The 17831-nt window shown below is 41.2% G+C and overlaps 2 protein-coding genes across 9 annotated transcripts in view; one reads left to right on the forward strand and one right to left on the reverse strand.

Moving 5' to 3' along the window:
• The window catches only part of TRIL (TLR4 interactor with leucine rich repeats), a 113524-nt gene extending 97045 nt beyond the window's left edge, over positions 1-16479 (forward strand). Inside the window, exon 3 of one of the 3 annotated variants that reach the window (XM_074367297.1) lies at positions 16343-16479. The gene's annotated coding sequence lies outside the window, so the exon portion shown is untranslated. Of the gene's footprint in view, positions 1-16212; positions 16231-16342 lie in introns of those variants that run through there. The other 2 variants (XM_074367296.1, XM_074367298.1) reach the window with 2 other exon arrangements.
• CREB5 (cAMP responsive element binding protein 5) overlaps positions 1171-17831 on the reverse strand; it is a 386139-nt gene continuing 369478 nt past the window's right edge. For 5 of the 6 annotated variants that reach the window (XM_074367300.1, XM_010971472.3, XM_045508120.2 and 2 more), the window contains 3 exons: positions 16295-16522; positions 8499-8607; positions 1171-7610 (listed from right to left, as the gene is read on the reverse strand). In XM_074367300.1, the coding sequence (XP_074223401.1) occupies positions 7447-7610; positions 8499-8607; positions 16295-16522 (501 nt within the window). In that variant the 3' untranslated portion in view covers positions 1171-7446. Of the gene's footprint in view, positions 7611-7917; positions 7947-8498; positions 8608-16294; positions 16523-17831 lie in introns of all 6 variants that reach the window. The other variant, XM_045508132.2, reaches the window with a different exon arrangement.

Here is a 17831-nt window from a genome sequence, read left to right on the forward strand (position 1 = left end):
ACAAAGTAGAAAATGCCCTTGGTCTTGTGGAACTTACATTCTACCTGGGTGGGGGAGACAGACTAAACAACAACTAAATATAAATTAGGTTAGACAGTGGTAAATGCTATAGAAAGTGTAGTCTGGGCAAGGCAGAGGTGAATGAAGAGTGAGGGTGATATAATTTTATAAAGGGTGGTCAGGAAAGGCTTAACCAATAAGGAGACAGATGGAAAAGTGAGCTCTTCTGACATTTCAGGGAAGAATATTCTGGGTAGAGGGAATGAACAATGTGTGAAAAGGCTTTCTGGTGGAGACTGCGAGGATTGTGTGAGGAACCTCAAAGATGTTAGTGGAGCTGGAGAGGTCTGATGGGGGAAGGAATATGGTACGAGATGAGCTCAGGGAATGAACAGGGTGAAGTCAGGTAGGACTTTTATAGAACTTGATAGTAAAGGATTTGGCTTTTGCTGTGAATGAGTGGAAAAGTCCTTGCAGGGTTTCAAGGTGGGGAGGAAGATGGTCTGACTTCCATTTTCAAAGGGTCCCTGTGGCTGCCAGTTGGAAGAGTACAGCAATGATCCAGATGAGAGATGCTGGTAGTTTGGACAGAACTGTAATAGTTAAATTAGTGATAAAGGATGGTCGGATTCTGGCCATGCTGATGGATCAGACTGAATGTAAGAAAAAGAAGAGAGTGACTAAAAAAAATAATAAAAGAATAAAGAAGAGGAAGGCAGGCAGGCAGAAGAGGAAGGTGGGGCAATATCTACAAGGGTCCATGCATACAGGGGCTAAGACCATCTTTAGGACTTTTCTGGAGGTCAAGCAAACAACTCCAGGATATAACTGCCTGACTAGTTTGCATGTAATTCTTGGTTCCTAGACACAACTTAAACGTGAATTTACATTAGTTGCATTTCTTGACTGTTAAAATCTGCCAATTCCACAGTGAAGTTTAGTTGTGTGGCCAACCCGCTGTGATGAATGTGTTAGACTTTTGGCCTCAGTTGGGAAGTTGGATGGAAGAGGCAGTGGGAGGGCAGTTATGGTCTGGGAAGGAGAAAAATCTTACCTGCTTTTGTCCCTAGGTGATGGTCAGCCTTGGTTTATGAGGCATGAATGAGATCTTATGCAGAATAGATGTCATTATCCCCAAACCCAAATTTCATCATACAAAGGGTACGTCTATTATTTGCATTTGAGTGCTTTATTATATTGGAATTGCAGTGATATTATTAACATTTGTACAAATGCACAAAATCTTGTCTCTTCTTGCTAGAAAGAGATGTAAAAATCTGACCTAGTTGAACAGTATTAATGAACTCATTGTCCATTGGTAACAATAAATGTGTTCACGATGCAACAAAAAGCTTAACATAAAATTAAACATATTAAATGCTGCAGCAAGTATTTACACGTATGTCCCCCCCAATTTTTTTCTCCTTCCAATAAGGAAGGTGGTTGCTTTACAAATAGACAGACAAACACAAATGCTTTGCTGTTTACAATTACAAACAACCCCCCCCCAGTCCAGAACGTAAAGTGACAGCACCTTTTTTGAGGACTTCCTTAGTTAACACTTACTTTTGCACAATGCTAAACTTTTTTTCTTTTAGTTCTATTTTTGGACAATATTTATATTCCAATTGTCCTAGAACACTGTGTTTGAGCCACGTTTCTGGGTCTTTTGAGAAGATCCCAAACCCCATGTCCTCTCCAGGGAGGACATTTCAAGCTTATCTTTTCTCCAAGACAAACCTCAAAGGCAGAACTCCTCTCTCTATGAGGCAAGTGTGATTTAGCAGAACGTAGAAGGAAAGAGGGCGAGCAGGTCTTCCATTCTACTGGCTGGTGGTGGGGACGGGTCGCTTCGCGGACTCCCCCTCCACTGCAGCACTGCTGACACCCTTCACCAGCTCCTGTAGCATCTACAGTCTTAGTACCCTAAAGGAGCAAACTAAACTCGAGTGACCTTATTGTGCATAAGATTTAAATGATGTATTTAAAGCTAATTTATTCAGGTTCCACATTCTTAGTCCTGAGGCTAAAATGATTCAGTTTTTGAAAAAAAAATCCTATAACATTCTCTCATATGAAACTCAATGTAAGAAAATCTTAAATGGCTTAAGAAGAGCTTTCTAAATCCTGGCTTCTAATGAGCTAGATATTGTAAGTTGGTCTAAATCTAACAGCTGATAATTATTGATTCCCGCTCTGATGATAAGCTTGGAAAGGTATCAGAGTGCCACTTAAGAATATTAATCTTTTAACAAATGCTGGCAATTTGGCCTTACCCCCCTCTTCAACTTGTGGTTAAATAGCTTTTTCAAAAAATAGACAATTTATAAGGAAAAAAATATATAAACACTCTTTAAGCAATTTGGCTATAAGCATTACATCACTGAAAAACTTCACAAGAAATAGTAAAATATTTTGAATGGACATACACTTTTTTATTTTCACAACATGATGAGCTAGGGTTTTTTTTTCTTCCTTTGTTTTGGTATTGAATTTTGCTTGTAAGTTTATTGCTTCAGTGTCTTCTTGTCCTTTCTTAGATTATAATTGTCAAAGAGAGGTGCTGTCCCTAATTATGGTACAAGGCAACATAGTATTTCTGAGACCTAGGAATGAAATAGTTAGGGCCACTGTTTTTTCAGCAGCCCAGAGAGACGAAGGTGAAGACAACAGTCCCACGTGCACCATGATGCACAGACGAGTAAGTCTCCTGGCTCATTCAGGACACTTTGGTTTGAAGGATGAGATAGAAAATTCTTAAACGTAGCATAGCTGTTGCCTCGCATCTGTTGCATAATATATATTTTTTAAAAAGCATGCTATGAATAAAGGGGTAAAGAGTATAAACTGGCTCTTCTCCTTGGCATTCCTGTAGCAGGCTTCACCTAGGCAGACGTGAGAAACGTGTCTTGGCTATGCGACCTGTGAACGCACGCAAAGGTACCTGGTGCAAATACTCTGTAAAGTATTTTTAAACGATGCAGCTCGGAGCCTTAGAGGAAGCGTGGGGGAATTGGGAAGGGGAGATCGAAGGCAGGTTTGAGGACAGGGAGGAGGTTCAAAAGAGAACAAGAGAAACTGATGGGTTAGAAACGCTAAAGTGCAATTTCAAAATATAAATTATTTTCAAAGCAGAAGAGAGATTCTAAGTTACGATTGTTCGCATAGGCACGGTTTTATTCCAATTTAAATGGGTTCTTCCCTTTCCCTTCTCAGATATACTGCATAATGGAACTTGGATGGCTTAAAGCTACTGCACATTGTTTGGGAAGAGACAAGAAGAGCACGAAGGAAGCTAAATAGTGCAAGGCATTCCAGGAAGGTGGGGTGGGTGGAGAGAAGCAGAGATGAAGTTGTTCTTACACTTTTACAAGAAAGCTGTTCCAGTTATAGTTACTGATTCCCTTTAGCTGAACTCTGCTTCCTAAAGGAAACAGCTAACTTTAAAAATGAAAAGAGATAGATGTTTCAAAACTGTTCCGAACATAGATTAAAAAATAACTCACAGAGCAATAAAAAAAAATCCTTGAAATTTCTATGCATAGAGATCTAAACAAACATTTCCACCAAATGATGGAGAATAGCCATTTGAAACCCTGAAAAAGGAAGATACACACGACTAGAGTAGTTTATTATGAACTAATACTTTAAAAACAAGTAGATTCTATAGAAGAATATTGTTCAAATGGAATGTTTAAAATAACATTTATTAATAAATATCTTATAAAATTCTAAATTAATAGATTCCTGTTCAGATTTTGCTTTGGTCCTTGAATTCCACTGTATACACACATACATACATATATATATTTTTAGATGGTTTTTATTAACCAGAAAGAAGCACATTCTATCCTAACTGGATGGCTAGTTTTCTAGCAGTTACAGATGCTTAAAACCTCCCCCAGCAAAAGGCTGGTCTTTTATCGCAGCTGGTTGAAGATCTGAATGACAAACTCAACTAACACACTAAAATTTACTTAGCCAACAGGCCACAACCACCTGAACATTCGCCACGGATGCCCCTCGATTCAGAACAAGCACTGAGTTTGATTTCATTGAACGAATAGGCTCCAAAGAGCAACTACTCCGAGTGAGTCCCCTAATTACAAGCATGCACGCAGTGACTGCAAACAGATTGCTCGTCCCCACAGGCCGTGAGAAGGCCGCCTAGCACACGCTGACGGGGAGGGGAGTGGGGCGGTGAGGGAAGTGTAAAGGGAAAGCCTCTGGCCTCACGCCGGGCGCGCGGGCGCATGCATCCGCGGGCAGGATCTGCACTCTACCTGTCCCGGCATACGCTGAGAAGTATCTTCAGGAGAAACAATTAAGATGTGAACGCCTCAGTTTAGGTGAGGACTCCCCTGGTGGAAGCGCTATCAGGTGTACCCATCTGGGCTGCTGACTCCGCTCACGGAAGGCGGGGGTGGGGCCGTCGCCAGGCAGGCTGGCAGCGACTGCAGAGGCAGATCCTGCCCCAAAGGCCCCCGTGTGCGTGGGCGAGGCAGCGCCGCCGGCCCTTCCCTCCTCAGGGCAGGGGCCCTGACGGTCACTGCCATTGACTGGGGACAGCTGGATGGATGACCCAGTGACTGAGCGGGAAAGGAGAACGGGACAGAAAGCGATGTTTCCCCGGACTGGCAAAAAAGTGTGGGACAAGAAGGAGGGAATTTCAGGCAGACGGCTTATTCTACGGTAGGGTGACAGTTAGGCCTTCGTGCGAAATAATTCATATTGATAAGCTGAGCGCTGGATTTGATCAATGAGCCTTTCTGTCCAAGATTTCAAGACGCTCTGACAACTCGCTGGCATCTTCCATTTATTGTATTTCCACACTGCTAATGAACATACCTAAAGCCCCGAGTATAACAAGAAGACAGTTTATTCTAATTATACGTTGAGGCCCGTTTGCTAACGTGTGTGTGTGGTTGGTTTGCCTGCTTAGCATAAAAAACAGACATAATTGAGCTATACATAATGCACGTCAGTCAAACTGTCAGGTTGCTGAATTAAGAAAACTTGGGCAAGTTCTTAACTGCAGAGGCTTTCGGTTTAACAACTAAATATTTCAATCAAGAGGTGGAACAGAAGTAAAGTAAACCATCATTTTAGTGACAGCCCACTCCTTGGACATTCTGATATCACCAGTGGATTTTTTAAAAATCCATTTCATTAAGTGCTATGCATGCAGTAAAGAATTTTTCACTTAAAGAAAAAAAGTAAAAATTTAAAAAACCCAAACAAATATTTCAATGAGCTCTTTCTCCTTTTTAGGGGGACACATAAATGGTCCTAGGAAGGAGTTTTGAAAAAATTATTTTTGATTTCGAAATAGAGACAAGAATATTAACTGCTTTTTTAGTAGCTAAATCTTAAACTTCTTAGAAAACCAGCTAGGTTAAACCATTCAGCGATTACGGCTGGGATTCAAAACAAAACAAAACAACTATGAATTCAGTATTTAAAATACTTAAAATGATATGTTTGTCTAAAATATAATAGAAAATCCTTTTCATTTGCATTTTTTTCTTTTTTCTCTTTTCTCTTTTTTTTTTTTGCTTTTGCTTTTGTTTTGATTTTTTTAGACCATATATCCAAGTTTTGAGAAACTCAAAACTTTCTTTTGAAAGCACTGCATACATGAAAAGATTGTTGATAAATACTGATTTAAAAAGTAAGTTATTGGATAAAACTGAAACTAGTTATAAAAACCATGCTTCAGGACACTTATATTTTCTTTTTCTTCTCCAAAATAGATTATTACACTATAGTGAGAGAAAAAAACACATCCTTCCCTTTTCTGAACTCTTATAAAAGCTACACCATTTGTAAAATACTATTCTTTTAAATCTCATAATCCCTCTCTTTCACACACACACACACACACACACACACACACACTCTCGTGTTCAGAGGTCAAGCATTCAAATGGAGATGAAACACCAGCACCTGCCTAGACTGCTACAGAAAAACATTAGCCCCTGTTACTTGCGAGATGCGATTTTAAAACCTTAGCACAGTAGAATGGCTTGTTTCAAGGAGGCACAACTGTGGTTGGGGACTGTCTGCTTTTTATAATGGGCAAGTCCACGAAAGCTGCTGAAAATATAAATCAGAATTATTCAGAAGAGTGGAGTAGCCCTACCATGGGATTCTTTCAGCAGCCAAAGAGCGCTTTACCTGTTGTGGGAGGGCTGAAAGCACCCCTATGGAAACATTAGGTTTTCTTTCTCTCTTTGTTCCTCCAGTAGTTCGTCTACTTTCACCCACCAGAACAGCAAAGCTGGTTCCATAGGCTTAAGAAAAAAAATAATAATAAATCTTAGGCTATTAGCAGCTGACGACTGAACAATGTAATCTGTGTAGTGAATAGAGCCCTTCTGAATTATTATATAGTACATGAATTTTCAACATTATAGACAGGCCATATAAAACCAGTTGTAATTCGAGGGTGTGATGTTATAGCCCCGCATTATAATTTGGACTTTCACAATTGAGGCTTACAAAGCTCCCTTCCCTAGTGTCTCCACAGCTGGTATTCAACAGTGCTTCACCTATGGCTAAGCCACCTTTTATTTGCCCTGATTATTAAAAACATTAAATCAGGCCCATTAAACATCTCCTGGTTACTATTTTGCAAAAAGTAGGAGTCGAATGAACTCCAGCTGTAGGTCACAGGCAAGGGAAGCCATGGCTAGGTCCACATTAGCTTTCTTTTTTTTCCTTTAAACATTATTTTCTTCTTTACATGCAATGCTAAAGGGGGAGAAATAAAACAGAAGAAAGTAAAAATAAAGAGTAAACAGGGAGCCCAGGTAAAAGTGGAAATGGAAAGGAAAATTGGGCATTTGAGGAAGTGGACCAAGAGGAGGAGGAGAGGTGATGAGATGCTTGGTGGTTTTATTTGGACATCAATGGATCTTGTACGTTTTTATAGTAAGAGAAGCACAGTTGTGGAAAAGGTTCTGTGTTTATCTGGGATTCTGGTGACATCACAGCACAAACTCAACATGAGTTATGGCATCATCAGACTTCTCCCCCAGTTCCCCTGCAATCTGTTTATTGGACATCTAGGTACGCCTCATTTTGGCTAAAAGCTGCGGTTTAACAGGATTCAACGTTTCAGGCAAAGGGTTGGACTGATAAGAATGAAACCATGACTATATACAGAAAGAGTTCAGTTTATAAACAAGTAACTGGTACCAGAAAATCGGAGAAAAGCACCAAAGCATTTCCCAAGCTGATAGATTATTAATTGCATAACTCCCTTTTTTTCTTATATAACTAAGTATAAAAGACAACATTTCCATAATAACTATAAAAATGAAAGCCAGTCTGTGAAGGGCTGAGGAGTCTTTCAGGTCTGAGTTAGTTCTAAAAATGCCCTTAAACGAAAGGACGCAGGATATGCGACAGCTCTTCTTGGAGGCAAGGTCTGACCGGCAGGCTTTAGAGAATGGGATTCAGGTCTGTTCTGTGAGTGGTGAGCTGACTGAGGGTGGAGCTTCCCACCACTTCGCTGACCGCTGAGGAAGTGGTGATGGTGTTATGCTGGATGACTTGCTGCTGAGAGCACGTGGGGACGGGACTGGCAGGAGGGCTGCTCTCTGGACCTAGGGAGAAACACACACGCACACCAATATAGCTCTCTCCTGGGTGGACTTGAGGACTACTCAAAAAAACATTCCTAGATGTTTACTAGAAATAGAAGCACTTCGCATATATTTTCTCCCAGGGTTAATTTCAAAATTGATTTTAAACTGTCATCACAAAGCTATGCCTTCCCAGTTTATAGCTACAAGCAAAGCCATGCTTTCAAGATCAGCAACGTGATTTGATGTGGTTGAGTCCTGGTGTGTGAACTCTCCATCTTGTCTTTTCAAATAGCCATCCATATATCAAATGTGGAAAAATACTCACATGTGGTGGGAGAATCTGTGTTGCTCAATCTAAAAAATTATTTGAAAAGAAATTCACCTTCAGCCATGAGTCCCTGCTCCTCCCACCGCCCCCTACTCAATTAGCATTTAACCTACTGACACTCTAGGTGCAGATATTGAGATCTAGAAAAAGGGATCCACTTTACAAACTGGTAAACTGAGACAAGGTCGCTAGCTTTTCAACCTGGTGAATACCAGGCAGCATATCCTGACGTACTGGATAGGATGCACCCAAAGACCGTTTCCTAGCCCACAGATTTCTCTGGAAGACTGCTAGCCCACTGGTAACTGGCTGCAGAATTGGAATTTGATAGGATTTTACAATGGCAAATGCCAGGGAAGGTCTAGCTGGAAATTACCAGGAGGTGGTGGGCATGTGATGAATAGGGGTCAGAACAGAACTCCCTCCGGTGCTGAAGTCTGGCCACCACACAAGAATTCTAGTGTGATATCCACCTGGGTATACATTCTACACTTTACTTTTGTTCTTTCAATAAAATCCAATGTGAAATTAGCGGCAAAAAACTGGACACCAAAAACAGCAAAAAATCAATGACTTACTTAGATATCCTTGCGATTCTTTCTGCATGGCTGTTATGGGGCAATCTTTATGCGTTAACAACAACTGTTTCAGCTGTGCCACCTCGTTTTTCAACATGGACACTTCATTCTGGAAAGAGATGTATCAAAGCCATGTTAAGAAGACCAGAGAACACAACCCTGGGGCCCCGTGCACTTTCAGCAGTGAAACTGGCACACTTCTGTTATGTCTGAATGACGTTGATAATATTATTTAATAGGATTCACCTGAAAATTTGTAGCTTGCCTTCAGTTTGGCCCTCATGTTTACCAGGGGCTTTCTGAAGAGACTAAGTTTTAACTCAAGAGCTGAATCCCATTAGAAGCCCAGAGTTCAGGTGGTGAACTGTGGTCCAGGTTACTTGGATGGAACTCTCCATTTGACATTTACAGGGTGACTCTGGGCAGGTAACATACCCCAGCCAAGCTCCAGCATCCTTCTTTATTAGGGGGGGATGAAAATAGTACAAAGTTCTTTGAGTTGTTGTGAGGATTAAATGAGGTAATAGATGCAAAACATTCAGAACAATGCCTAGCACACCCTAAGCACTCAATAATACATTTAGCTATCATAATAATCGTCTTTACACCATCTTACAAGCTCAGGTTAACACTGATCATGAGCAGAAGGTGAACATGAGGCATTGGGAAGACTTGTGCAGCAGAAGGAGCGGCTTCAGACTGAAATGCCCTCAGAGTAAGCCAACTCATCTACGATGGATTTCCGAAAAGAAGTTCTTAATGGGCTATAGCTCAACAGAGTATGTCCCTCGGCCTGATGCCACTTGGTAGAAGGCTAGGAAGCAAATGTTGGTCTTCTACTGGTGGGATCAGGTCAGCCCAGCCAGACAAAGGGCAGTAGAGATTGGGGCCAAGATTGAATTAATTTGATGGGCTCATTAACTAGTTGGGCTAATTTCAATCTATAAACTCTTTCCTCCCTTTAATATTAGGTTGTGGATTGTGTGCGAGTTTAAAAAATTTACTTAGATAAGTGCCTCAAATCTCCACTTTATATAGTAATTGGCAAAGTGAGGTTCATAGCTTTGTGGAATAATGTACTTGGCACCATTGTCTACAAATACAGTTGAGCCTTGGACAGCATGGGTCTGAACCGTGCAGATCCAATCACATGTGGATTTTTTCAATAGATACAGTACAATATGATTAGCAGTTGGTTGAATCTGAGGATGTGGGACCATGGATACAAAGGGCTGACTCTGGGACTTGAGCATCAGCAGATGGTGGTATCTGAGGCCAGTCTTGGAACCAATCCCCTGCTGATACTAAGGGACAGCTGTATAAATGTAGAATATAGATGGTTCCAAGGTACTTCCACCTGATAAAATAAACTTTAAATGCAGCACTGTCTCAAATAAGCCATTTTACAATTGTGATAAATAATACCCTCACTCTGGCCAATGTTCATTTGTGGCTGCCAGGCATTCTACTCCGCATGTGCACGGAAAAGGGTGTTTTAACATTGCTGTCATTAAGTTGTATCTACACTTTCAATGTGAACTTGGCTTTTCAGGCATGTATTTATCACCTAGAAAAGTAAGCTGGGGATTCTAGAAGTTAATTAAAAAATTTTTTTGTTTCAAACTGGTTTCAGAGAATATCTACTTTCAAATTCATTTGCGAAATATATTATAAGCAATCAAATGAGTAGCATAAATAAAAATTAATAAAAATCTCATCTACAAAGGCTTTTCTCATTCTTCTCCAAACTTTACAAAATAAAAATGCCTGAGAAATTAGCATTAATGATGAATAAATCACTTACTTTCACAGGAAAATTGCTCTTAAATTTGAGGACATTCAGGAAGATGAATTGCACCTCCCTCCTCCAAATGAGTGTGGTTGATAAGGGGCCTTGTCAAAGCTGAAAGTGACCTTTGTCAATCTGGAGGTCAGTGGGACAACTTTATTTATAGGACAATTTATTATAGCCTTAAACACTAATTTTTCCCTGTGATTTTCTGCCCATTTAAATTCAGACAGCCTGCCTTGCTTTTCTCGTCTCTCCCTCTGCTTAAAGTAGCCTGGTAAAAGAAAGTTACTTTTAGGCAACCCCTGGTTAAAAACAACAAACAGGCAAAAACAAAACAAAGAAGGAGAAAAAGAAAGCTAAGATGTGTGAATGTATAGATATTTGGCCTCAAAATGAAATGTGATATTATTTGTATTTGAACTATAGAGATAAGACTTTTCTGAAATCACCACTGCTCAACACCTGGACCCTAAGCAGAAACTGCCAGCTGCAGATAATGCAGACAAAGGTTCTAAGAAAGTGGAGTCAAGCTCCAATTGTTAGTGAATCCAGCCACACTTTTCTTCTGTGACCTAGGAAACAAACGAGGAAAGTATTTAAAACAACAAAACAAAACAGGATTTTCTTGCTTTCTTATACTTCTGAAAGAAAAGAAAAATCTCACTTGGTGGCCGCCTTGGAGGGGTTGATTTTAGTCTCCATTTCTTCCCCCACTATGTCCTGGGCAGTCACACCTTTTCTAGGCAGTGTTCCATCTCCCAGGCACGAAGTACACATTGCTCCTGCTTTAAAAGAAACACTTTGAATTCCATTCTTTGTGTTTCTACAATTGCAAGGAGCCTACAATTCTTGATACACCCCAAACCATTTCACAATAAACGTTTTGCTTTCGAGAGGCTACAATAAAACAGCACCAATCACTGCTATGAACAGCATATGTTGTTAACCAATAACCAAAGCCCCATACAAAACAGATGACTTTGGTGGCATTTTTGTCTCTGGATAGCAAAGCGCTTTATTAATACATTCTAAGTATTGAAACTGAGGTCCTGGGAGTTTTGAGGGTCTGTAAAAGTTTATAAACCTAGAGAGCATCATGATAACTGTCATTTAAAAATATATGTGAATATGAACATATTTTTAATGTAATATATTAGGAATTATGTTATTTAGCTACGTTATGGTTGGAAAATGAATGCCAATAATATTTTTCATAGACAAGAGCAATCAACTTCTTGTTTATTAGATCCTGCACACTGAACTATGATGCTGATAAGGACTAAAAAGACTAATGGCCACAGAAACAACAGAAATTCATGGGGCAGCTTCCAGCAGAAAAAGGAACTCTTAACTGAGGGTTGAGAATAATAGGGTTTGGCTTCCTAAATTGCCACACCAACCTGGTGAAAAACAAGATGGCTGGACTAGTTTTCTACTTACTTCTTGCAAGACAGCTTTTTATTCTACGAGTTGCCTTTCATTGAGAATGCTAATTACCTAATAATCTAATAAAGGTCTCCACCTTGATTTTTTATTCACTAGTTAACTGCTTTTGGTATTCTCAAACAGGCTTATATATCAAGTCATATTTCCTAAGGGAGCCTCTCCTGGACTTCCAAATCTTATCAGGGCAGATTCTAAAGCAACATGTACAGTTTCACTTCAGTTCACAAGTCTGAGTCCATATATATGTCCATATTGTGAGAGTTTATAGAGCCCTCATCAGACTCCACAAGGGAGCCTTTGGGTTAAAAGAGGTCAAGAATTCCTTCTCTAGAGAAAGTGGAGTGAATCATGTGCTGTGCACATGCACGATCATCTTAAAGATTCCGTATTGATAGACTGATGTAGGAAATGCACAAATACTAGACTGTATTTTAAATAAAACCCCCCTTCAAGGTAACATAAATAGAGATTGCCTTAAATATGCTTTGGAAGAGAACTACCAAACAGCAAACGTTCAAAATGCATGAAAGAAATCAAAAGTGGCCTGGGAAATAAAAACCAGGACTTCTGGAGGCATTTTCTTACTCTCAATTACCTTGCTTTACGAATTGAAACAAATCACCAATTTTTTTTTACTCCCCTCTGTAGGTTATAATAATAGCTATAGGTCTTTTATATAAAAGCACATTTTGCAAAAGCAAAATATTAACAATCAGCATTGATTCTCTTGCTGAAATCAGCCCTTCATTTTTTAGTTTTTTTCTAAACTCGTTTGGGTTTGCTACTCTAAAAAGGTTAGCCATTTAAGTAGGGACCGTAAGAACATTGACGCAGTGAGATCAGTCTGTTCTGAAACCCGTAAGGTTGCCTTGAGATGAAGTAGCACCCCTATAGAGTCATTCAATACTGTAATAACATACTCTAAACAAGCACTCCAAGGAGTCCCTAATAGCTACATTTGCACTTTTTGGCTTCGGGGAATGTCATTTTGTTAATATGATAAACTCAGAATGCTTTTGGATGCAAGTAGTAGTCTGTGCCAAAAAAATAATTATCAAAATGGGCCCTGCAACATTGTGGGATGGGGTTGGGGGCTGGTGATGTGTAGATTAGCTGAGGCCAGGTTTGGTTCATTCTAAAACAAAGGACTTTCGATTTGTAAAGCAACAGTTCCCATCTGGCCTATTCTCTTGCCAAGTCCCAAACCTGGGCTCATGTGTCTAAAATTTCAGCAGCGACTGAGGCCATGTGTCTTTGCACTGAAAAAGAAAGCAGTTATTTCCACGGGTGACCAGATGATTTCCATGATATTTACGGAACACAAACAATCTACTGAGCACTGCATTAGCAGCTGATGAATTTAGAGTCGGTCTTAGCCACTCTGTCAGAGAAGAGAATGTGGATGCCTTCATAGTTTAAGAACTTTCTAGAATGAAGGCTCGCAGAGCAGTGGGCTAGGGCAAGAGAAGACTTGCTCGGGTCCTTACCCTGCTACTCGCTGGTGGTGTGACTTTCAGGAAGACTCCTCACATCCTCCGAGCCTCAGTTTCTCCCAAATAAAATGTCAGATCGGGTGGTTTCTAATAGGGCCCCAATTCCTATACCTGTGTTGACCTCTTGGGTAGAGATTTGTTGTGAGATGAGGAAATGAAGTCTGGGGAGTTTGATTCTGTTTTCTTAGGTCTGATTTTTCCAATCTGAAACTCTGCAGCCTAACTATAAGGCTTTATGCTGAAAAACAACTCAAACGTGGCAGCTGGCCATCCAGACCTTGGATATTCCGTTTGGCTGGAGTTTGTTTGTTTAGCACCTTCTATTTCTGTTTACTTAAAATTTGGCTCACTGGCCCAGCCTCAAGAGAGACACCTTTTTCTTTTGACAAAGGTCCAGTGAGAGGGAAAGGGTCATTCAAAGGTAGCAGAATCCGCATATCCGATCCAGCATCACAAGGCCTGGTGCAGGGCAAACATGGAGCCCTTGTGGTTTCTGTCCCTCTGAAGCAAAGCAGTGGCTGGAAAACACCAACAATGAGTCTTTTTAGACACTGTCCCTTCCTCAGGCCCTGCTTTAACAACCCAAATTATTGGTGTCTGTTGAATGGCCTTAATAGGACTTTTTTTTTTTTCCTTCTGTTTTTTAGGAGCTAGAATTCTAGCATCTCTTATCCTTAGCTATTTGGGCCCTAAAAATGTGAATATGAATAGATTAGGTTCTCATAAAGGTTAAGCTTACCTTCTATGGTAAAAGCTATCATATATGTGCATTTATCAAGTCATGCACACATCTGACCTCAAAGCAAACCAGTATCTTTACTTTTCCTGGTTTCTGCTGTGACCCCCTCCATGTCTTCATGCTCTAGGATGACAATTAATACTCTGGAGTCATCCTACAAGGACTCATTTTAGTTAAAACTCATTTTAAAATGTGTTGGCATCTGACTCCGTATCAGGAAGCTACTCATGGCTCCTTGGTCTAAGTCAGTGGTTCTCAACCAGGGCTGACGTTGCCCCCGACAGGGAACACTGGCAATGTCTGGAGAAGTCTTTGGTTGTCACAACTGGGGTAGGTAGAGAGTGCTACTGGTATCTAGTGGGTAGAGGCCAAGGATACTGCTAAATATCTACAATGTACAGGAGACAACAAAGAATTACTGAGCCCGAAAGTAACAGTGCCAAGGCTGAGAAGTCCTGCACACGTTCGTGGTCCTCTTGCAGACCTCGGAACTGGCAGCAAATTCCAGAGGTTCTCACACTTAAGTCCTTACAAAACCACTGCTGTAATATTTGCTAGGTCACATACCCCAGAACTTTTATTTACTTAACACGTTTGTACAAATTAACTCAGTTTTGATGATTTAGCCTCATCCTTACCAAAAATATCTGTGAAATTGAAGGTTTGGCATTCTAATCACATTTTTCAATACATATAAAAATTAAAATGTGACTATTATTAATATTAAAAGTATATACCCCAAAACTTGGGTTCTACCTAAAACGTTCTCACATAATACATGCCTGCCAGATTCTAGAATGACAGACTTTTGAGTGAGAGTGGCTTCGGAAGTGTGTGAGCCCAGCCATCCCCCTGTGGCTTGATTCCCTTCAATCACATTCTTGCCAAGTGGTCAGGCAGCCAGTTCTTGGACACTCCAGAGATGGGGAGCTCATTCATTTATTCAACAAACAGATATTTGAGGATAGATACTCAGGAACTCCCCATACTAGACCTGACACTAGAGAAAGGGAGTAGGTGCTTGGGGGAGAGGGTAACAAAACACAGTCCCCACCTTTGTGTAGCATACGAATTAGTGGGGAGAATTATGATCTTGTTTCCCCCGTATCTGCTATGTATGTTTCCCAGTTTCTTTCTCATGTCTATCATAAAAAGAATGATAAACATGGGGGGAAGTGAACATCCATAAATTATGACAGTCAGGTCCATATAGAACACAAACTTCCTTTGTATTCCTTCAGTTTGCACACTGGATGCCCCAAGGACATTTCCATCGAATGGAATTGAATATGCAAAGGCTTTGAAGGTTTGGCACCCTAATCACTCCTTTCTAAGGACGCACAGAGAATCGAGGTGATAAAGGTGACCCATGAACTAATGAGGAGCAGATTCTTCCTTTGGGGGGCGCTCTCACCCCCTGCCCCCGCCTTCACTCCACTCTTCGGTCATTCTCTGCTCCTGGAAGCACTGGGCTATAATCCACCATTTTTACTACTACCCCTGGACTGTTGTCACCTATCTAATACTTGCTTTTTCTTCTGCTGGCGAACAGTGCACTCCTTTTTGCATTAGAACAAATGCCCTGAACTCCATCATTTGTACAGCATGAAGTCCCTTGAAGAAGCCCCAGGAACCCGAGTTTCTCAAACAGTCCTAGAAATGGCCTTGTTATAAAATGACCACCCCCCCCCCTTCCCCAGCCACTGAGCCACTCAATGAGAAGCAAAAATCTTGCAAGATTCCCATCTTGTCGAGTTTGAAAATGAGATGGAAACATGCCTTTTCTTGTGGAGCAAAATCACAAACACCAACCTTTCCTTCCTCTATTAAACCAAAATACAGATCATTTAGTGTAAGCTGAAGCAACCCCCTCACCCACTGAACATAAATAGACGCCTTTCAGTTGAAGATTTATTATGTGCCAGGCACTGTGCAAACGGCTTTGTAGACATTAGTTCATTTATTCCTCCCAACAACTTTATGAGGTTATTCTTCCCATTTTATAGATGAGGAAACTGAGAGCCAGAGAGCTTAAACACACAAGCAGATGCTGAACAGGAGGCTGAACCTCTGACCAAAGTTCGGCTCCCAGCCCTGTAACTTAGTTGAGCAGGATCTCCTTGCTCAGAGCAGATTAATTTAAAGCTGAATGGTTGTTTTGTTTTGTAGAATGTCTCAGAATTAATAAAGCTTGAGGAGTAAGCCTGCAGTTGCCCCTGGGCTAATGTGGGTGTTACTGCTTAGGTCAACCAGTGCCTGCCGGGACAGGAAATGCCAGCGCTACACAGGGCCTTTGAGTCCTGGGGAAAGAGACAGTGGCCTGCACCTGAAGTTGCATGTTTGTCTGGGTGAGTTCTTCTGCTTTCTTTTCCAGTGACATCACCCAGACCTTCCTCTTCTGTCTGCAGCGGGTGGCGGCCGCCCGGTTCCGTTCCAGAAATTTCCGCCGCCTCTCGTCGGGATCCTCGTCCACCACCCTGCGCCGGCGCCCCCCTGTGGGCTGGGGCGGCTGTATTGTCTGGGTTGGCTGCATCTGTTGTGTCGCTGGTGAAACCTGCAGGGGAAATAGAGGGAGGGTGTGACGGGGAGAGAGAAGGGACATGTTGGGTACCGTGCAGAAATGCAAAGCGCAGAGAGTTGCTTTAGTGAGCATATCAAACTGGTTTTCTAAGAATGAAGCCAACAATGAAATCACGCTCGTGAAGAGGAAGAGCATCGCCGAGCTATCTTCTATGATATTTTGGCAAGATATAGGGGTGGCTTGTGAAAAAGAGAGTCAAGTCGGTGTTTTTTTTTTTTTTTTTTTTAAATCCCTGACTGGCATTTGGCTGAATCATGATAGAGGAAACATTTTTTTCCTCCTCAGACGTTAAAAATGTTTTAAGATGCCTTTTAAAAGCTTAAATGCCAATGTATGGCGACAGGTGAAGACAGAGATGTCAGGGTGACTGTCATCCTACTGATGGGTCTTCTGTCATCTGCAGAAAACTCCTGGGCACGTTGTGAATGCCTTTCATTCGAATAGTGTCAAAACTGTGTTTGTAGAACACACCTCTGGGGCAGCATCCCCTCTGTGACTCCTATCAAAAGAACCCCATGAAGCCTGGAAAGCAGCTCAAATACTTTTGTCACAGTTTCACAGTTCTTAATGCAAAGGACTAGATGGACCGGCAAACTCCATATGGGTCTGCCTCTTCCTTGGAGCTTGACCAAGGTCAAAGGAGTTACAGGAGGCTTTTCCAGGTGATGGAGAAGTGGGACCTTTGACGGCCCATGCCGGAAGCAGCACCAATTCCTGTTATGCACCGTGTCTATGGGACAGGGAGGGATAGTTGGATATCCCCATATACTTACATTATAAAGAAATCCTAGGAGTGGCAAAGCACTTTATTAAAAAGTTTTACTACACGTATAGATTCCTTGTAAGGTCTGCATGGGGCTCAGCAACATCTAAGGTTTTAGGGACCCCCACTCATATAGCTTTATTTCCCTTCATGCGACAGGCACTCAGCACCTAGTGAAATTTCTACAACTGAGGCTTTATGTGTCTGGACACCTAATGCTTCCCTAATGCACTTCACTCCTTCCCCTTTCTTCATTTGCAATAAAGAGTGTTGTTTCTTTTTTTTTCCCTTCCCCCTCATTGCTCAATCACTCAGGCTTATAGCTGGAATACCTATAAAGTTGTTTTACAAGAGACATTTAACCTGCAGAAATAACAGGCAAAAAGTTTCTAAAATGAAACCCAGCAACCTTTTCTACCACATTCCAACCCTATGATTGAAATCAATCAGAATGACTGTAATTGCACTAATAATGGCCCCTGGTTGACATCAGCTGACTGATGGTGATACATTTTCAAC

Source organism: Camelus bactrianus, chromosome 7 (assembly GCF_048773025.1).
Source record: "Camelus bactrianus isolate YW-2024 breed Bactrian camel chromosome 7, ASM4877302v1, whole genome shotgun sequence".
Taxonomy (NCBI): Eukaryota; Metazoa; Chordata; class Mammalia; order Artiodactyla; family Camelidae; genus Camelus; species Camelus bactrianus.